At 30.9% G+C, this 23,049-nt stretch overlaps 1 protein-coding gene and 1 long non-coding RNA gene across 2 annotated transcripts in view; both read left to right on the top strand.

The window, feature by feature from the left end:
* Positions 1-23,049, top strand: part of LOC127715008 (ankyrin repeat domain-containing protein 50-like) — a 109,025-nt gene that overhangs the window by 30,219 nt on the left and 55,757 nt on the right. Inside the window, exons 4-6 of the mRNA XM_052221034.1 lie at positions 8,204-8,506; positions 8,756-8,822; positions 15,437-15,492. Of these exons, the coding sequence (XP_052076994.1) occupies positions 8,204-8,506; positions 8,756-8,822; positions 15,437-15,492 (426 nt within the window). The remainder of the gene's footprint in view (positions 1-8,203; positions 8,507-8,755; positions 8,823-15,436; positions 15,493-23,049) is intronic.
* LOC127715018 (uncharacterized) lies at positions 9,890-12,941 on the top strand. Its single transcript, XR_007988067.1, has 3 exons — positions 9,890-10,727; positions 11,863-11,972; positions 12,822-12,941. It is a non-coding gene; the product is annotated as an uncharacterized LOC127715018 (long non-coding RNA).

The raw sequence follows: 23,049 nt of genomic DNA, 5'->3' as shown, positions 1-23,049 counted from the left end.
ACTTTTACAATATCGTTACATTAAAAATCAATTCCATATATCTGATTCATTTTTTGTACCGGTCATGGTGAACTGTGAAATGCTTTATTTTAATATTTCATTAATTACATTTTCTTCTAAGTACAACCAAAGTACTCGGGGTATAATATAAAAAATAAACAAGTGATGAATTATCAGCTCTGGTTGCATCATGACCAGTTTCGAACATTACAATATGGTAAAATATAAGATACAACTGCTTATTGACTGCATATACCAAGAAAAGCAACCATCTAGTAGTTAATATAATAATTGGATTCAGACAGTGAAAATACCTGTACCAAACCAGGAATATGACAGTTGTTTCCCATTCGTTTGATGTGTTTGAGCTTTTGACTTTTCCTTTGAGTTTTTGTAATTTCATTTTTAATTCATAGTGTTTTTTTCAGTAAAAACTCACGAGCAAGAAATAGACCCTTTTTCTAAATATTTTCAATAACATACCTAACCAATACAATTGTAAATAAGTATTTTCAAGATTTCACCTGTTTCTTGAACATATTTCAAGATAATTATAAAAATGTCAGTTCAATGAAACCGTATCGACTCTCCTTGAATTTTTTTCTTATAAAATTGGGGACTGACCTTACCTAAATCTTATTTACAAGTTCAGCGTCTTCAGTGAACTGCTGATAATTTAAGTTACTTTTGGATTATCTTTAGTAAAAGGAAGCACCATTACAAGCATTCAATGACCAAAATGTTTTGAAAGAAAACTACAGAAATGAATTACGTCAAATACAAAAGCGAGCAATTTTTCACAATGAACTTGTACCATATATAGTACGTTTCAGACTTTGAAAAGGGGAAAATCAATAGAAACATTTACCTTAAAAATGTACTTAAAATGCGTTCAGAGATTTTAAATATTGCCATAAAGATATACGTAATGCTTGCTTGATTAGATTTATAATGAATTATGATTATAACTATTTTGTGCATTTTTCCTTTGATCTTTTTTGGTGATAATTTTTCATGTCATGCTACTCGATTGAGATGGAAAATTATCGTCAGAAACTAAGGGCGCATGTGACGTTATCAATGTAAACATGAACGACCTCATTGGCCAAATAGCGATAAACAGGTTATCAGTGGTCTTTGAAACTCGAGGATGTTTCTTAGCCACATCTCATCTCTGGGCTGTCGCCTTTCGATAAGATTGTAGCTTAGAAAACCATCAATAATCTATAAATATCAAATAAGACAAGTATTCAAGAAATATGTAGGTTCATATTATTAATTAAATCGATGAACAACAAAATCTGGATAAGTTCTTTTTTTGTTGCAAATGCAAATTTGTCATGGTAATTTAATTTTCTTCAAACAAATTACATATTTTGTCAACAATGTACAACATACGCTGAAGAGCATATATCAGTCAATGTATAATAATGAGAAACAAAAGTCAGATTTATCTCCTCAGCATCACAGGTGGCGCACCAGCTACTGCGGTCCTTATCATCAGTTTCCGGCTTATCAGACATATGATCAATTTGCAATGTTTATCTACATTAAACATGTGTGTTTGTCCATGTATATGATATAAATAAATGAATCTAATTATTCTGTCATTACACTCTTGCTAAACAACTATAAGAAAGTGTGTAGATTACATTAAGCTAAGTTTTAATATAAAGTATGGCCAGTAATTATGGATCTTGGAGCTTACCACAGTTAAAAGTAGAATTGAAGAAAAGAAAAGCAAAACTATTAGGGATGAAGAGAGAACTTATTGAAAGGTAATACATATTTTCATATTCTTATAAGTAAACAATATGTTGAAAAATAGTATGTATTAAGTAAATGTTTTATGAAATAAGTCCATGATTTCAACTTTTTTTACTTTTCATTGGCATGAAAATGTTAAAGCTTTATTTACTGTACAGTGTGGTTATATACATTTATATGCTGAAATAATGGATAAATTCTTTTTCAATACTTTTCAGATTGGAAGCTTATGATAGAAACCAAGATTTTGAGGGACAGGAAGACCTTGGCGAGGTTTTTTTAATGATCTTGCCCGAATTGTCTAAGTATAAAGACATGAAACTGAATTTGTGGACTTCAAAATGGGTGCAGTTGAAACATACTTGGAACAAATGGATAAGTCGTTAGATTGTGTTGCAACCAGTTTATACAAGGAAACATTTCTAAAGTATATTCGTCTAGCAACTGAAAACAGTATTTTTTATGTAAAACGTGAATGCCGTGCCCAGTTGAAAAGTCAGTAACATATAATGTAGACGTATCAATTGATTGTGATGGTAGTATTTTTTAAAGTCAATGTGAATGCGCTGCAGGAATGGGTCCAAATGCTCACTGCAAGCATGTATGTTGTGTATAAATAGCTTTATACTACTTCTCTAGTAATGGTGAAATTGTGACAGAAGAAACTTGCACTCAGCGATTACAAACTTTTCATAAAAGCAAGCGTTTTAAAGGATCCTCTATAAAGGCATGTGACTTATCAGTAAGTGCAGTTAGGGCTAGCAATGTAAACTTTGACCCAAGACCAAGAGATTCCCGGAATACCTCAAATTATCAGGACTATTTCCGAAATATCTGTTTAAATCACAAATATGGTTAAACCTTGCCTATTGTTCAACTTTATCCACCAGCAAACATTTATGGAGTTGTTACAGACCATGAATATTTTTAATTTCACCCAGAGGACAAGTGGTTGTCAGAAAATTGTATTAGTACAATAACTGATGAAGAAATTTCTAAGATAAATCTGTTTCATCAGGTTAAGCAAAAAATCCAAAGTGGAAGGAAGAGAGATGCAAACGATTGCAATCCTCATCTTTTGGAAGAATTTGTAAAGCTACAGAAAGAACAGATTTCGAAAAAATGGCTCGATCAATGACAGAAATTGTAGATTTAAAAACTGCACCCATATTACATGGGCAAAAGTATGTAAAGTCTGCTTTGTAAAAGTATGATCAGGATTTTGGACGTTTTCCAGTAAACTGTGGAATATATGTCAGTAAGTCGCATCCATTCATTGCAGCAACCCCCAATGGGATTATCAACGACACAGTGATGGAAGTTAAATGTCCATTTGTACCAAAGACAAGATGATATCACCTAAAACTATGCCATTTCTTTGATACAATGATGGGAAGCTTATGCTTAATGAATCTCATAATTATTATTATCAAGTGCAAGGACAGATGTTTTGTACAAATCTTTAAAAAAAACTGTCACTTTGTAGTTTTTACATTGCAAGAAGTACAATATATACACATCAAACGAGATGACATTTTTATTCAAAACATGGTTGAAAACTGGAAGATTTTTATAAAACATATTTTCGAAAGGCTATTCTTCAAAAATTCCTTTATAAAGATTATGATAAATATTCATTTGAATGAAAAATGTTAATTGATAATATTGTCTTTAAACTATAACCACATGTTGACAACAATACGTTTGTTATGAATTTAAGATGTTAATGTATGTAGCAAGATTATATGGAGATAATCACTGCAGATTATTTTTTGATAAATAATCTTTGATTATTTTGTTATTTCTAGATCTAAATCATATTAGAAAGTATGTATGATAAATTTGATTTATTGATTTGTTTTTTTATTATAATTAGAGGTGGTTTAAAAAAACAAAAACAAATAGACTTTAGAATGCATTAATATCATGAATATGGACAAGATGTTATCACCAATGAAGCAGTTACCCAATAACACATATGAAAATAAGAAGATGTAGTTTGATTTCCAATGAGACAATTCTCAACATGAAACCAATTGACATAGAAATTAACAACCGTAGGTCACCGTACATCCTTCAACAATGATTCAAACATATACCATATAGTCAGTTATACAAGTTCATAAATAATTTCAATGTATGAACATAGTTACTGTTGTAAATTCAATATATGCTTTAACTATTTAAAAATGTAAATAAGAAAACTATTCATTCAATAAATGGAAAAAAAGATTGACATATATACAGTGTTTATTAATCTCTATATTGAAAATACATCGGTTTTAAACCAAATAAAAAAAATATGTTTTCTCATGCATTGGCTGGAACGATACAGTTCTTAAAATTGCACAACATGAAACAAACAAATTTTATTTCTATATCAAGCTTTGTCTCAGCAATGTTAAGTGGCTCCTTCAGAATTTTGAAAGTCTTAGCTAGCCCTATAATGCGTTCTATGTGCACTCCCTTGCTTGAAAATTTCCGATCCTTCATAACAGATTTACATGTCATTCTATTTTTTTACGAATAAAAGTTGGTATGTTGATTGAAACATCGTATGGGGCAAACAAGTCTTGAACATTGAAACCTTTGTCAGCCATGATTGAATCCCTATGATCAAATTTTGTCATTAAACGGCTACGTTCGCAAATCTGCCTACCGCTTGTGGAACCTCCATAAGAAGGGGATACATATGACACAAGTCCTCCTGGTGTTGCTCCCAGTAATATTTTGTTTGTGTTTCGGTTTTTATGTGTAGAAAAGGTTGACTACTGTGCAATAGGTGATCTAGGTTTTCTAATCGGACACTCAGTTCCATCTATTATTATTCTGGTTGTTGGAAATTGACGTCTAAAGTTGTAAGGACTGAAGAATCTGACTAAATCTCTTTCTGGCCATATATAAATTTCTTTCCACTGATTATACATGAAGTTAATCCATGTAATCCATATGTTAATAACAGCAGTTTCTGAAATATTGAACAACCTGCTTAACTCGAAATTTGTTTTGTGTTGGCGTAATTTAACAAGGATAAGAAAAAAACTGATTCTCTACAGAAAGCTGTTCACTTCTAAAATAAAGATAGTTCAGGTTATTTGCAACGTCTCCTCAAGACGCTAATACGAATGTAAAATCATAATGGGACTGTAATCCAGTATAAAACTTCATACCAGCAGGGTCATCTTCAAACTTTTCAACACACAATGCTGACCATGTTCGTGTTTGTGAATCTGAGTCAATAACTGGATTTTGGGAAGTTTCTGTTTGATTATTTTCAAAATTTGATTCACTGTCCTCAATTTTTGTCTGCAGTGTAATAAATTTCACTTCCAACTTCTCAGGAATCCAACTCTTCATTCCATTCAGTGATATTATTTTCTTCAGAGCTAGTGTCACTATCAGTGTCAAAACCACCACTTTTATTTTCTTCTCTTCTTGTTTTGCGTGTAGCTCTTTGAAGACTTGATGGAGATGCAAAAGTATTTGTCAACGGAAAGACACTTGGAACTGCCTCCTTGTTAAGCCTTTTGACCAGTGTTTCTGTACCTATAATATATTTATAAACATTATCAGTATACTGCTATTTAATTTTTTTTTGCTTTTTTTTTTAAATATTAAACTTTTAAGATCTATAAAGTATTTTGATAGCTCTTTTTTTTTATTTTGATAACGAAAATATTAAGATTTAAATTTTTAGAAAGAATAATGTTATCACTTTTCTTAATATAATAAGTTTAATACTTGCAGTGTATTTTTGTTTATCAGTTACAATTCATGTTTAGTTAATATGATTAAATCATGCAAATAAAAATAACTTTCTTTATCTCAAAATGTCATCAATAATGTAAACAAAATATAATACTTTCCACGGCCTGTTTCCAATATGAAATCTGTTGGTTTGAAGTGGGATCTACAAACAACACTTGTTTTTGATGGTTTCCAATATTTATTCTTGTCAGAATTTCTTCTAATTGCTTTTATCCATTTTTTTTTAATTTTTCATCTTTTAGGAAAACATGACCCCCACGATTAGAACATTGAGAAACAGAACAACATGTTGATGGCAATATTTATCTATCTTTCTCTATGTGTATTTCTTATCAGTAGGAATTTGATAGGACCGTCAGCTGAAGCTGTAAATATCGATAACTTCAGCCATCTCAATAACCGATTAAATTCAAGGAAAGTTCTGTCATGTTTTTATGATCTGCCAACAATGTACATGATTGGAATGTCTTAAAAACTGTAACCTGTAAAATAAAAAAAATTAAATAAAAAAAAAAAAATATTTTCAGAGGAGAATGGGAAGATTATCCGGCCAAAATGTCGTGATGATTTATCAACGACTTACAATATGGTACATTCAATCGGCTTTTCATAACCATTTGAATCTAAAAGAAAGAAACTCGTTCTAGCATTTAGCGCGAAATTAAACGGCATTGTATAAATTGTAGACATTGTCTGTATAAGTTTTACCTGTATATAACTTAAGGTAGCACAATACAAATGCTAAAATTTTATAAAAATTTCATTTTCAGCTGTTTTTGTTACTTCTTAATATTATAAAACCACAGAAGAAAAATAAGTTTCCATATCTTGCACTTTTAATGAGTTTTGATGATAATTAGTTTTATAAACAAATGCACGTGTCTGACTGATACAAATAAGAAAATGTGGGCAGTACTTTGTGGTTAATCAATAGAATCATTTGATAGCTTTATGACCACTGACCAGCTATAAAAATAACAGTCATAGAAAAGAGATTGAATTTGGGGTTTATAGAAAAAAGCAGATAATGAAATCCAGATAAAAAGAAATTTCTATATTGGAGCTTCCAGGAGAAAAAAATGGTTTGGAGCTATAGAGGGAATCAAATATAAATGTACAGATATTTAACAAATATAATTGTACAACAATTAATGTTGCTGATGTTAATGCTGGTGATTATATCAGATTTTCTTGAGGGGAATGTGTAAATATGAAATTTTTATAAAAGAAAACAAAAAATCAAATATTTTATTTTCAAACTACAAAAATAAGAACATTTTACTTTGTTTTAAAACACAATATTTTCATTGTATACAATTATAATTCTAGAAATCCCCCATAAGAATCCCCTAGACTGACCAACTGATGATTTTATGTACACATGCATAACTTACTTTTTGGGAAAATGTTAAAAACAAAATATATTGTTTCATGTACTATTTGAATAAAAAATCCATATTGAAAAAAAGCAAATGCAATGTGTAATTAAACTTCTCAGATCAATAATGGTTGATGTTTATCCAGGTGTGCGGAGTTTTGACCATATAAGTAGCAGCTAACTTACAGCAAGGTCAATAATGATATAACTTCTCCCGCCAGATCTGGTTTTTGATGCATAGGGTGTGCATTTACTTTATATATTTAGAATTGCTAAAATAGAATTCTTTCTTACTGGTCAAAACCTAATTGATTTATGATTAAAGGCCAATCCTGATGTATTCCCCTGTGTGAATCAGATTGAAATTAATGAGGTTCAAATAGGAAAATCCTTATTTATTCAATTGTGACACATACATTTTTGTCATGAAAATGTAGTTTTAAATGAAATTAGCTCCTAGACAGGTGCCCCTATATGCCTGATATTACCACATGATGTTCCTTGACCAGTTATCTTAAAAACCGTGTCTCAGATTTCCAAAAACTTCAATAGAACAAATTTTATACCTTATTAAATTGATTGATTTCTTATGAAAGAAGGTTGCAAACTTAATTGAAAGGTTATGAGAGAATGAGATACAATAGGAAAAATATGGGACATTGTTTTTGAGGTCACACTGTATTGCACAAGAATCTATCAAAAATGTTGGGATTCTATGAATAACGAAGAAGCTAATTTCATTCTAATGTGGACATCAGAATTTAGCAAATAACTACATAATAATCAACTACATAATAATTATGTAACAATGAAATTATCACCATTTAAAAGATTAATCTTTCTTCTGTCTTTTGGTTCCTCATTTATGAATTTTAGAACTGGATGAAAGAAATCACGTCCGTTTAAAGTTGTCTGATTGGGGGTGAACGAATCTTTGTATTGTGCTACCTTAATATAGCAATTTCTAACAATTGTTCTTGCTGAGATTAAACAAATAACACAACAAATCAATTTAATAAATAATTGATATAATCATGTGATAATTGCATTATTTTTGTATGCATGTAAAATATGACAATCGATTCGTTGATTCTATCTATATTTTCATTATATTATATTGGCCACTATACATTTAATGACTACATTTATTTCGAAGCAAAAAAGAAATACATTTCAACCATGTTCTGAGGGTGTAACAAAATACATTCACTATACCACACGGTATCTACTTATGGTGTATTTTAAAACGTAATCTATCATTGTATTTATGACCTTTTCAACTACCTTTAGGTTATAGAGTTACTCTGCGAACGAATCTTCATGGCGGGCCTTGCCCAGATGGTCTATATCAACCTTTCACCTTTTTCACCAACATATCCAGTAATTGTGAGTTGAAGCGGTCGTTTTGCAGCGCACAGGGTCAAATAGTATCAAGTAATGGTACAACAAGAACGGATAGGCAATGCCGGTGTAATTATGCCAACGGATATTCGTATGTGATCAAACCAAAAAATATATGCTCTTGCATTCCATCAGAAGAAGATTGTTCCTGCTATCGCAAAATATGTTTAAAAAACCACATTCTTTCTCCTGGTATGTTTAAAATCATAGCTTTATATAAAAGTACATTTTAAGGTGTTGCTAGATTTTACATGTATAATCAAAACGTGCAAATGCTAATTATTAATAGGAAACTTTTTTCCGGAATTATCTATAGCTAAAATTCGATATAGTAAACTGACTTGGAGCTGATTTTTCAAAAGAAAAAAATATAACAGAGGCATTTTGTTATTTACACACGCTTACTTGTTCAACTATAGAACTTATTTGGTTATTTTTCAGATTATCAATGTATCAACCAATTAAGTTGGTCCGGTAAATTTCTTTGTTCCCAAATTTCAGATTTACGGTAAGACATTATAGTCGTCTATTTAGAAATGAAAGTTAGATAGCGTATAACCTGTAGTTTCTACGGTAGTAAACTTTTTTGCTATATTTGGTGGTCAACAGCAGATCGCAAAAATTAAAATCCGCAAAACGTTATGTCCAAAACAGCATGTGATTTAGATCGATCGGTTTTCTGAAGTTTAAAAAGAAATCACTTACACTGACACTTACACCAGAGGTTTTTTGTCAACTATAGTGTGTTTCATGTTTTATGTGTTAAAATAAATTCAGACTTTTTATATATGTATCTAATCTCTCTTCATATTTATAAAGTTTCTAGCTGTCCAAATTTCTTATTTAATTTTTTTGACATGAATTGCAAATCAGAATTATTAAAATTCGCAGAAAAAAGATACACACTCTTGCAGGCCAAATATCACAAAATGTTTCGATCATACGGTATGACATCATAACAAAAACAAAACAAATCCCGAAAAAAACTTAAAAATATTTTCAGTTGTCATTATTCTTTTATTGTATAGGGTATGATTTTTCGCTCTTTATGCTGGCAATTTTCGGCAATCACATCCCACGTTCGTATTTGAATTTAATAAAAGCAACACTAGTATACCGGTGTTCAAAAGTCATAAATCGATTTAGAGAAAACAAATCCGGGTTACAAACTAAAACCAAGGGAAACCAATCAACTATAAGAGGAAAACAAAGGAACAACAGGAACACTGAAGTGCAACAAAAGCAAAAGCTAACACACATAGAAACGAACTATTTGATAACAACTGCCACATTCCTGACTTTTAAGAAAAAATGGTGGGTTGAACCTTGTTTAATGGCTAGCCAAACCTCCCACTTTATGACAATGTTAAAAAAATATCGCTAAAAGGACAACACTACGTGAAAGAAATACAGCACATACCCAGCAAACACACAACATTTTAAAAACATTTTTTAAATGTCATATGGACGTCTCTCACATAATATTTCAATAAGATATCATTTAAACATAAAAAAAAATGTTTATTTTATTGTTTTTGAAATGTTTTATTTCTAACATTTAAGTAAAATGCTTTTACAACATTAACAAAATATTATTTGCTAATATCTTTTATTCATGTTCTCAAACATTGTTCTAAAATATCCCGTAGATATTTTATAATATAAAAAAATAATATTTTCTTCAATTGGTATTTTATATTTTAACAACATTTAAAGTAAATATTTTCCAAATATCCAAAACACATTCTGCAAAAAAATGTTTTACAGAAAATATAGTTTTGCTATTTGCATAAAATGTTTTATAACGTAAAATTAAAATGTTTTACATAAAACATCTGAAAAATATCAGCTAAATGTTTTCTATAAAATATTCTGACATACACATTACTTAATAGTCTTACTGATATTTTATTCAACATTTTACGGATATAAAATAACATTTTATTTAAACTTTATTCAAAACCCCACAAACAACGTTTTGTGGAATTAGCTCGTTTTTTTCAGGATAAGATATAGTACTACATTTCATCAACATCATGACAAGCAAGATACTATGGTTGAAATCCTTTATTGATATATTGAAGATCCTTGAAGTCAGATTTTATTCCTTCTTATATTAAAATTCAAAAGAGTCAACATTAAATTAAGCAATAATGTATTAATAAACAATTACCTTTCTTAAATGTTTATAAATTTCGTTCGTGTATATTTTAGAAATTAAGAAATGAAAACTGTAACTGTACTAAGTTCAATTTTCGTATCGTTTATATGCCTTACGGAAAACCGACCTTTTCCGGAATCGACTTTTGTTTTATCACCGGAAATGATTTTGAAATTTGAATTTCGAAACGAAGACAGGATATCAACAAAGAGAGCCAAGAAAATTGTTTGTTACGCGATATATACTCACTTGGTAAGAATAATTAATCTGTTAAGATGAAACTTGTGCATTCATTGTGTGTGTTCAATCATAATCGGAACCAAATTACATCTGTTTCTGGAGGTGCGGATCAAGGTTTTGAAAAAAGGGGGCCCTGCCCAAGGTAAGCAAACGTTTGGAGTGATACTTGTAAATAGTCTATACATTTATCTTATAAGTAGCTCCATAAGGGGGTCGGGGCCCCTAAATCCGCCACTGTTCAAACATCTACGTACACCAATTATGAATTTGTTCATTGATATAAAAAAATTATAAGAATATGTGGCTTGTGTATGTGTTTGATTGCCAATACACCTTATAGCTATTTGTCCGCCATTACTGGCCATGGACATAAAAAAAGTTCCCGTAAAAAGTTGACGTCATATTAGAAAATATTTGACACCACAATTGAAAGTAATACACCTTATCGCTATTTGTCCGCCATTACTGGACATCACACAACTGTCACAAGTTGCCTTAAAATTTTGACGTCATCATAAAAAATATCTGATACCACAATGGAAAAGTGATTGTTTTTTGACGTCAAAAGTTCAAGCAGGAGAGATTCTCAGGTCAAGCGGGAATAGCGATAAGGTGTATTATTGTATGACGTATGCTGACGTAAAAAGTTCAAGCAGGACAGATTTCCAAATACTGATAAAGAAATTATAGGTCACTGTACGGCTTTCAAAACTGAGAAAACCAATGCCATATAGTCCACTTTGAAGCCTTGACAAACAAATGTTAAATTTTTCTCAACACAGTTGAAACAAAACAACTAACTGCCTACATTAAATACACATTATGAAAAAGAAATTTGACAGACTTAAACCAACAACAACTATTGCAATAAGCATGACTCAATACCTTGTTTCCGAGGCACACAAACAAGCAAGTTACAATAACACTTATATAAGCACCATGTGAATAAGGAGATTTATCTTCTAGTAAAATCAGTGTATGTATGTATTTGCAAAACAGTAAATTAAATTTCCCTTAACAGCTTAATGAACATTACAAAGACTATGTAAGACTTCAGTACAAGCAAGATAATATAAACTGTTGCTTAAAATTATATTAATTGCTTCATACACAATGTACATACAGTGTATCTTTTATTTTTGAACAGGAGCTAAAAGAAAAGCCACAAAGGACAAGTTAAATATGCAGGTTTACAATTTGGAAGTGGCGCAGGTTCTTTGGAATGTCTACAACCTTTCAGGAGAATTTTTTTTTGAAGTAAGATTTTCAATCAGAATTACTGTTATTCCATATTTAATTCAAATATTTAGCATAAACAATGCATTACATTCAAGATTAAGGGCATACAATACAGAAAAGATATCTGGATATTTGAATAAATTATTTTTTTTGTGACAAAATAGAAACAAGTTGTTTATTTAAATCAATCTTTTAGTCCAACAGTGTGCTTTCATAAACATCATATTTGTTTTCCTTTGAAGTATTTCAAATACATATAAACAACTCATTTAATGACATCTGTGTGTTTCTCGGAAGTTAAGTTATATTATTATCATCATTGCGAAAACAATGCGTTACACTTCGATAAGTTATTATATGACTATAGTATACTTCTAGGACTGTATCATATGCCCTTAGATACAAATGACAAGTTATAAACTATGTCACTCTACAGAGTTTAACACTTAAAAAGGACAATAAGATGGATAATGACATTATGTAGCAGGGCTTTTAAAGGCCCCTACATGATACAATGCATTTAATGAAAACTAAAAAAAAACAAGAAAAACAACAGCCTGATTTATACAAAACAATAAAAGAAAAAAATATGATAGACAACAATCAACGAGTATAATGAAATAAGACTCTTGACTGGACACATATCTAGTCTAAAGATTTTTATGTGTTTTTTTTTTAATAACTAAATGCTATTGCTCTCTCTTAACACCGTCAGCCATTTATCGTCCCCTTCCGACAGACTATCATGGTTATTTGTTTCAAAACTTAAAAGGGGAGGGGATGTATATCCTTCAGGCAACGTGACTCGTTCTATAATAAAGGAATGTGCAAGAAGTTTATATATGAATGTAAGATTTTTTTTTTCAGAAGCATGGCACAGTAGGAAAAAGATATAAGACACTACAAGACATTCCAAGTGATTTTGAATAAGACAATTGATTGACTTTTTCAATGTATTCTTAAATAAATCAAATAGTTGATGTAAAATGGTGTTTTGTTCTCATCTCTTCAGCCAATTATCAATGATTATTGACTTAAGATGTAACCCTATTAGAAGTGTAGCGTTTTAGTTTAGAAAGAGAAGTTGTATTGATAAATCTGAATTTGGGACACAAGTTTTAGTCAATGTAACTTGAACTTAAAAATGTGTATAATGTTTGCATAATGTCCAATGGCATATATGTCATGTATGTTCAGGTTGACATATGCATGATGTGTATAAGATAGGTAATAAAAGTTGAGAGGAGTGAAAAACTAAACATTATACCATTGTGGTTGGAATGTGGGCTTTCTTGCACTGTCTGTCGTCTGTCCACCTATATTTGTCGGATTTTGTCCAACAAATATTTTCATCACTGTTTTTCCCAAAACTGCTGATAAAGATGAGTTAATATTTAATGAGCTGCTTGATAGTGATGAACTGGGATGTGTGAACATTTTTGTATCTGGCACCTGTTTCCTGTTTGCTTATACATTGTATTTCAAAATGTTGAATGTTCTCAAATTTTTCATTACTTTAATTAGTAATGCTGATGAACAGAATGACTTCATATTTGGTAAGTGGCTTGACCATGATGAGTTGTGTCACATTTTGGATGTGTCAAAATTTGTAGATACTTTTTGTTTTTTGAGACTTTGAATTGTGAATTTCATATATGCTTAGCAAAACAACTGATTTATTCTTGTTTGTATATAGAATTAATCACTGTGTATAAATTAATTTAACTAATGATTTGTTATTTAAAAAAGCAGGAAACTCAATCAAAAGTACAGACATTTTTATATTGATATGATCTAGATATCAACCAAAAACATCTTCTTAAAACATTTTGAAAACATTTTTTAGGCACAGTCTCACTTGCAAGAAAACATCCAAAATACATTTTTATAACATAATTTGTTGTTCATGATGTTTTTCAAACGTTCAGAAAATATTTCTTGAAAATATTTTTTAAAAGATTATCAAAATGTTTTATACACCATTGTTTTTCAAATTATCATGATATTTCTTTACAACATTTTAATTATATTATGCAAATATTTTAGAAAATATATTAGAAAACGTTTTAGAGATATATATTCTACCATACATTTAATGTTTTTCTCACGTTTTTTTGTGATATTTTCATGACATTAGACACAACATTTTAAAGATGTTTTTGTGTTTGCTGGGTATACACGTAAGAACATTTATCACAGAGAAACGCACAAACAAATAATATAATAGTCGAAACAACATGCAAACCGCAGAACAACAACGAACATATTCCATCAACGACAGACACCACAGGATATCGAAAACAGTGATGCGCTTACGTAACTAACATGCAATCTAGAACTTCATTAACCTTATTCAAGAGAGCAGGTCGAAGAATGTGAAATTCGAGTGCTGCATGTGAAAAAGTATTTTCCTTACCTTCCGGAACACGTGAGATCAAACCCGGACTTCGATTGAATTCATGTGGCAAATTCATTAGTTTTCTTTGTAGAGTTTTGTGGACTTTCGTTGTTTTTTGAAATTCGTAGTTTTTTTTTGTTTTTTTTTGCTATAGAATTGTCTGTTACTTTTCGACTTAGGAATTGTGAGTGTCTCTATGGTACATTTTATCGGCTACCTATTTTCCAATGATTTATGAAACGTATAAAATTACCAAGGATAATCTATATTTTTATTATTAAAAATGAATAATGCATTCTGGAAGTAAGAGATTTAATATATTGATTATCTGTGTATCTTTCACATGTTTCAGTATTACCCCCTGAGATCAAGACCAAAGCCGATATGTTACAAGCAAATTATGCCGAATTGTTTGCGATAGCAAACTTGACCCTTTTCCATTCATATCCGTTCTTATAGTCTGTTTTGCTACGAACAAAAAGAGCTGTTGGTAAACATAAAAAACAATCCCACACTAAACGAAAAAATAATGCAAAAAACAATTCGAGGTTTAATTACACAATTCTGTCAGGTGTGTATTTTATATTTATGCTCAAAATCGTCCTGGTCTAAGATGTCGATTTAATTCCACAGAGACTATCAACAATCATCAATGCAATCAACCTCAAAGTTTCTTTAGCATGGAAGACTTTAAGATGCGATGAAAGATAATCACTGACGAATTTTATGACTTGAGACAAGCACATGAATCTGGGCGAATTACGATTATCTTGTATTTAAGATCCCATCCTCCCTCTTTAAATTCCGATTGCTGGACAAAGTCGTAAAAAGAATATACAATATAATGAGGAACATTGCGTTTTGCAATTTACAGTATAGGAACAAACAAAAAGAACAAACAGAAATATTAATAAGAAACAATTTTATTTTGAGTCTTTCGTCAAAATTTCGGATGTTCATTTAAAAAAGGCATAACGCAATTTGTTGAAAGACGTAAACATTTCCATATATCTACTAGTAGATTTTTTATTTCATTCTTAAATTTTGATCGAGTATGACGTTCATGTTTTTAATATAATTACAGTGTGCCTAAAGTGACTGTATCGAGTAATGAGATACGTAGGACAGAAGAACGAAGAGGCAAGTATATTTTTGAATTTTCGTACTCCAATCAATGCTTTATACAATCATGTTTTTTATATTACTCATTCAAATCCACTAATGCCTAAATAGGTAACATGTTTATAAGGGATATCTGGAAGTAACAACATTAACAATATTAATTTTACTGTAACAGCTGAACATTTTGACAACTACATCTCTTCAGTGATACTTGTGGCCAAATGATGAAAGTTCCTTAACCTAATTAATACGACAAAAAGCCGATAAAACCAAGCATGAACAAACGTATGGCCAAACCCGGATAGCTATACAAGGTAGATACATTCAAAAATACAAAATGATTTCATAAATTTTGATAAAACAGTATCGATATTTACATGCTAGTTCCGAAGTTTTGGTTACTGAGATGGTAATACTCTATGGGACTAACAGTCCACCAGTAGAGATATCGATCCATTGGAAATAATAACATCAACAGTACCATGGTGCGCATTCGTCTATCTCTTCCGTGATGCTCGAGGTTAAAATTATTTGAAATTCCAAGAACTAGTGCAAACTATGAAAATCTAATTTAACCACAAAAAACCCAAAGGTATAGCCAAACAATGAATCAGAGATTGTATGGATGAGGAAAATACATTCTTGATTTAAATCGATTTCCGAAATTTTATAGATTGAACGTACCAATGCTTTGACCACCTTAAAGAAAGTCACATAGCCTACAATAAGATGATTTAATGGTAAAATCATAGAACAATTTTATCTTCCTAGCAGCAGCGTCCTAAATATTAGTTAATTCAAACGCAAAAAACAATATATTCTTGCCGCTTTCGACAAAGATCTCTGTATTGCTGTTGATGAGAGCAACCGCATAAAACTCCGTATTACTAGTTTGCCATATCTGTTTGCTAACGATAATTGAGCCAGAACATGACGTTTACCCACACACGTTTTAATGGCAAACTGCATAGGCCATGTTGACTGTTGTGAACAATACTGCAATGTACTGGTTAGCCAAACCGGTAAGCTACAGAGATGGGAAAGGCCATTACTATAAAAAATCGGGTATAGAACCAAATACCTGCCTAGTTCCAACACTTGGCGTGAACATGCTACCACTGACTAGACCATTGAGGTGATTTCGTGACATTATAGTGTCAAAGCACACAGCATACTTTTAACCAGTAAGTTAAAACGAAATATTTTTAGATATAAACGCACCCATCAACCCCAATCTTTGATTATCCCGCAATGGTGGTAAGTCGTGCACTTAAGGCCATTTTTTATTTTATTTTTCTGTAGACTTAGCTTTGTTTTTTTATTACTGTGTATTGTCAAGCTTGGTTACTCATAATTGTTTCTCAGTCACTGAATGTACGATGTTGTTCCATACTGCAGCAGCTGACCCGATTTGTTTACATTCAAATTCTAATGGCTTCAAAACCACGTGACACATTGAATCGTTATATCCAATCAAATTGCTCTACTGTCAATTAGGTGATTTTTTTGTACAAGGCAATTATATTATTTGTTTGTATGATATTGCTTTGAAATAGTTTGCAATAAATTGGGGGTTTATTCAATAGCAAAACCTCATGCAATTTGATATCAATGGAATTTTATATGAATATTAACTTATGGTCAGAATATCGATCTCTTTATATTGAACCAATTTTTTCTTTAAGAAAAATATATGTATATTGTTTTTTATTAGCCTACAATGTACTCTATATTCCTGAACAAAAATATGGCATGATTATCGTTTGTTTCCCAAGGATTTTCTTTCAATTTGGATGTTTTTTTTCGCGGGAAAATCGCATAAGACGTAATGTGCTTGCCATTATGAAATTCTTAAAAATACAATTTGCTTGGCCTGTTTGGTCTGCCATTAAGATTGATGACGCTTAATGGAATGTAAACAAAGCAAACGAGGCCGGAAGAGGGGATTTCAGAAGTTCTGAAATGTTTATACGCATTCGGAAGTCGGGTTTGAAACGGCCATTAGAAAATTGGCTTTTTTGTACAATACTTTAAAATAACAATGAAAACATATCTTTAGAAATGTTTGTTTATTTAGAAGAGTAGAAAAAATGTATTCTGCACTAATTTTGTACGCTGGTATTAGCGTAGTGACGTCAATGCGGAGTTTTCCCGTGTGATAAGTACAATAACAAAATCCGAACGAACCAACATTATGACCGATTATAGACTACGGTAGGATACAGATAATTGCAAAGAAGAATTTATTTTATCAATGTACCCCTGATCGTTTATGTAAATCTACATATAATGTCAAAAGGTAATCTCGTGTGATTCAGCATATTCTATTTAATTTACAATAATTAGACACAAGGGTTAGATTAGTTAAACTAAGTAGCTATTATAACATTGATTCAAAATTCAAACGACTTTTATTAGTCATAAATTTTAGTCCGTGTTGAAACCTGTTAAACCGATATTGTCACTGTTATGGTGCAGAGACGAAATAGTAAAACAAGATGGACTATCACGGTGTCAGTCTTTTTCAAATCATTTTTAAAAGTTACATGGACATTATATGATGAAGAGTCACAGTGTTAAATATATTTGGTAATAAATTTGCACTGTAAAAAAGAATAAAAACAGTTTAATAGTTTCCATATTATATGGAATAACCGTCAGTTTGCAAGCTTTTATAAACAAATCATACGTTTGCCATCTATGAGAACAACCAATGACAATCAAGGTATTAATCTCATAAATCGACGAAGGAAAGAAATTAAGGTAACAAACAAATCAAAGGGAGTCAAGACCGGGTGCGTTTACAAGGTAAGCGGCTTCTGCTAAGCATGCATCACCCGCCTTTAAAATCCGCACTTAGTCAAAATATCCCAATTAAAAACTTATAAAATCAGCCAAATTATAGATAAAGAGATTATTTTGGTATATAAAGATTTGAGACTGCACAAACTTGTCGCTAGTCAGTTGACCAATTGCAATTCGTGATGTTGACAGTTGAAGTGTAGATTTCGGTCGTCGTTTCTCATAACTCTGTTGAGACAGTTTTTGTGAAAGGAGTACATTCCTGCTTATAAAATGAACACGGACAAGCATGGCGTATCAATTTACATATATGCTTGACGTCGTCCACATGTTCTAAATTGAAAGAGCTAAACAAAATAAATTTGCACATATTAAACGTCATATCATTACCTTTAATGAATAGCTTACATTAAAGAAAACGGTACGGGTTTTGTTCGTTTGCTCTTTTAAATAGTTGGATCGCTCTGATTTTACTCAAAATCTGTTTTGTTCAGCATCACTTTCTATTAGATTTGGCAATAATGAAAAGCGCACATGATTACAAAATGAAATAACCAATTCTGATACAATTAGTCTAAAGAAACCAAACACGGAAAACTATGTACACAGATATAGATGTATAAACGTAATCTTTGATTACGTATTGTCTCTCATTTTTTAAATTCATAACCTTTTTGTCCCCCGCAAACGTTTTCTCTGTCAAAGTTTATCAATATACTTAATAATTTTAAATTCATTATCTTAACATATTCTTGAACACATACTGTTATAATAATTTAGTCTTTCCACTCTTCCGAGGAAAGACCTTTTGATTTGTTTATGCTTATAAGGATTTTCTGTGGAAAGACCTTTTCATATTGTTATGAATATAATTATGAAGTCTTTCTTTTTCCAAAAGTAAAAGACTTTAAGTTCAAGACCATTTGCGAACTCACCCCATGATTCGTAATATATTGTCGGTCCAAAGTAATCTACCAAAGACCAAACAACCTTGCTACGGGATAAAACCCGTAACCGCGTAAGGTAAACAAAAAGCAAATGGTGGAATTTGTTCAGGACCATAACCTAGTTCTTCATTATGTTTGGACCGAAAAGATTTAAAGACTCATTGGTAGGGTCATACCCCTTTGAAAATTAACCAATGTCGGTTTACCACTAAAATATGAAACCTTGTGTCACCAAGGATCTTCACTAATGATCATCATTTAATGTGACCTTGAAAATGTTAATATTGACCTTTGACCTTTATACCTTGTTATGGGATAATATGAGAAACCATTATACGTAACGTCGTACTATGTCTTGAATGGTGGAAAAAGATAAAGAGATAGATTTTTTTTTTTTTTTTTTACGATAACAGATATTTTTATTCAATCATTTCCTGATACATAAATACCTAAGTAGCCCAGGTCGCATACTTAGGGACCACTGTATTTTTAACAGCCTCACTTGACCAGGGAAAAAATCAAATAAGTTTAAACTCCCATAGTTTTACATACATATTTAAATAACCAATACAATTGATTTTACCTGATAAGCATCACTGTAATACATAATTATTATCGTATATCCGGTTCACTGACTACCATGTGTTGATTTAAACTTGAAAACTATATATTTGATTGGGAAAAATGAGAGTTATAATTTGAATTGGAAATAATTGGTGTGATTGAATAAACATTGAAATTATTCTGTAATATACGTATGGATTATAAAAGGATAAAGCACACGTGGTAAGTACTAATGTAGTTATGTAGTTAGAAGCATGATATATGTGGTAATTTACTAATATACATAATATGCACAGACATAGATTCAAATATCGGTTACAGTAAAAATATTAGTTTTCTTTCTGTAAAAATAACATATTGTTCACTAAGTTCTAAGACTTCCTAAGATACTATAACATTATTATATATGTAATCGAACACACCTTTAGTTTAGAACAGTAGAACTAAGTAAATCTTCTTATATTTTTTCGATAAAGAGTTCAACTTTTGCTCTGCATATATACTTTATATCCGAGCGCAGCAAGAGTAGTTTAAATTCGTTTTTATGTGCAATTTCAGCAAAGCCTGTATAGACTGCATATTCAGTTTAATTTTATCAAATTTGCATTTATTACGTATTTTCCAAATAGCCCATTTAAAATAAAGTATTATTGCGTTAACAATTGTATTATTCGAATTATCTGTACAGATCAGATTCCTAATAAAATATCTTGTTCAACAAGTGCCTTGTTATTTATTAAGTTACAAAATTGTAAATTTCTGACAACTGTTTCTATCAATGGTTTATTATTGTTACATTGATAAAATAAATGCTCAAGAGTTTCAATATTATTATTTTCATCACACAAGTGACATTTTCCGTTTGACATATGCATTATTTGCAGTCTGTTTTCAGAGTATATAATCCTGTGTATACATTTCCATTGAAATTCTTTAACTTTTCTATTAATATCCATTTTACTGAGATTAAGTCAAATTTTTTCCCCATTTTGGTTTACACTTAGGGTTCTCAGTATTGTTAATGTTCAACTGAAGATATTTTTATGTCAAATCTTTAATTTTAATGATTTTATTATCTGGATTTAGAAATTCAAACTTTTCAGAAATTTTGATTTTGTGGCTTTTTAAAGTGCGTTGAACTTTGTTTTTTAAAATCTGCATCAATGTTTGTGGTATGGAACTTTTAATTCCCGAGTATTCCGAAACACCATTACGTTTATCTATTAGTTGTTGACATATTTCATTGCACGATTTAAAATCTTTGGTATTTTCGTCCCATATATCACCAATAGTTTTTATTTGACTTTTTGAAAAAGAAGAATAAAATAAAGATTTGCCCTAAAATAAAATACTTGAGTTTCCACATAATCGCTGTTTCTTTACATCCATTTCCTGTGTTACCCCTGTCAACTTTGACCACGATTGTAAAGCGCTTTTGCAATAATGTGGTAGGGTTTTGATATCAAGACATGAAAGGTCAGAACATCTACACAGAAAAAGTTTATCGGCAAATTTCTTATCAAATGTTTTTAACCAAAATTTACCTATTGCATTCCAACTAGATAACGGCTTTAGTAATATCGAATATAACGATTTGATATATTTACTTTCTATCCAACTATCCAAATTTACCATCTCACTGGCCCCTTCTTAACATCTAAACAACAAACCTTACGGTCTGCTTGATTCACTTTACCATCCCAAATAAAATCCCATATTATCTTAATCAAATCTGGTTTGTATTTTTCAGGTATACATCTTATTTCAAACTCATAACCACACACTGAAATATTTATTTTTTTTAAAATAAGGACTAATTCCAGAGTATGTCAATTTTCTACTTTTCCAGACGTGTATACAACTTTGTACATTTTCTAATATTGATTTCCAAATGTTGTCATTATCAATGTTATAACCATGGTGAATACATAGTGTTTTTATGTTATCTGTCATGTCTGTTGTCCAGTTTATCTTTTTAAAAGTAGGCCGTCTGCGTTTTTTTGCGGCAATTTTTATTCCCTTAGTCTTTACGTAATCAATTTTAGAACCCGAGGCCTTTTCATATTTGTCTAATATTTCAAAAGATTTTCTAACAGAAATTTCATTTTTATTAAATAATTGTGTGTCGTCTGCAAATAATGGCAACAGTAGTATATCGGTGTTCAAAAGTCATAAATCGATTGAGAGAAAACAAATCCGGGTTACAAACTAAAACCGAGGGAAACACATCAACTATAAGAGGAAAACAAAGGAACAACAGGACTAATGAAGTGCAACCAAAACAAACGCCAACATACATAGAAACGAACTATTTGATAACAACTGCCATATTCCTGACTTGGAACAGGACGTTTTAAGAAAAAATGGTGGGTTGAACCTGGTTTTATGGCTTGCTAAACCTCCCGCAAACATATTTAATTTGGTTTCTAGTAGCACCCCATTTTCTTCCCCAGGCAATATAATGCCTTGAATGTATTTTTCTGCCCTTATTGCACAGGCCAAGGGCTCCGCCTGTAATATATATAAAAAAGGGGCTATATGAAAAATATTTTGAGACGTAGCCATTTGTTTTAATACAACTTTTGGCACGTTTTAATAGCATTTGAACCCAACTACGAAAATTGCCCCCCAGCATTAAATTACTTCATAACGAAGTCTAGCCATCCCCATTCCATCCTATCAAAGGCTTTTTGTTGGTCTAAAAAGACAATTATACCCTTTTTATCTTCATCATCAATATATTCTATGATATCCTGTATCATTCTATTCGCTTCCGTTATATATCTGCCTTTTACAAACCCTTTTTGGTCGGGGTGATTAAGTTTTGGAAGGACTAGTTTTAATCTTTCTGCTAGTATTTTTGCTATAATTTTGTAATCGCAATTCAGTAGTGAAAGAGGGCGCCAATTTCGTATATTTTATCGTTCCCCGCCCTGTAATAGTAATGTTAAATCTCCCTTATATTGTGAGTCCGACAATATCTTTTTATATTAAATATTTCTTGCAATAACGTACAAAATTCTTCTTGTATGATATTCCAAAACAATAAAAAAAAAATTCAGAAATGATCTCGTCCTCCCCTTGGGATTTATTTGTTTTTATAAGTTTTAAAACTTTTATGATTTCCTCCGCGGTAAAATCACGGTCTAGTAACTTTTTGTCGTCGTCATTTAGTTTGTTATCGATGTGGCTTGTTAAATCTTGAGCACTTTTCAAATGTCATCCCTAAATAAGTTTGAGTAAAATTTAACTTGTTCATTTA

Source organism: Mytilus californianus, unplaced genomic scaffold (assembly GCF_021869535.1).
Source record: "Mytilus californianus isolate M0D057914Y unplaced genomic scaffold, xbMytCali1.0.p SCAF_9, whole genome shotgun sequence".
Lineage (NCBI taxonomy): Eukaryota > Metazoa > Mollusca > Bivalvia > Mytilida > Mytilidae > Mytilus > Mytilus californianus.
The sequence above is the reverse complement of the archived record's forward strand: the minus strand, read 5'-3'. Positions and strand labels throughout refer to the sequence as shown.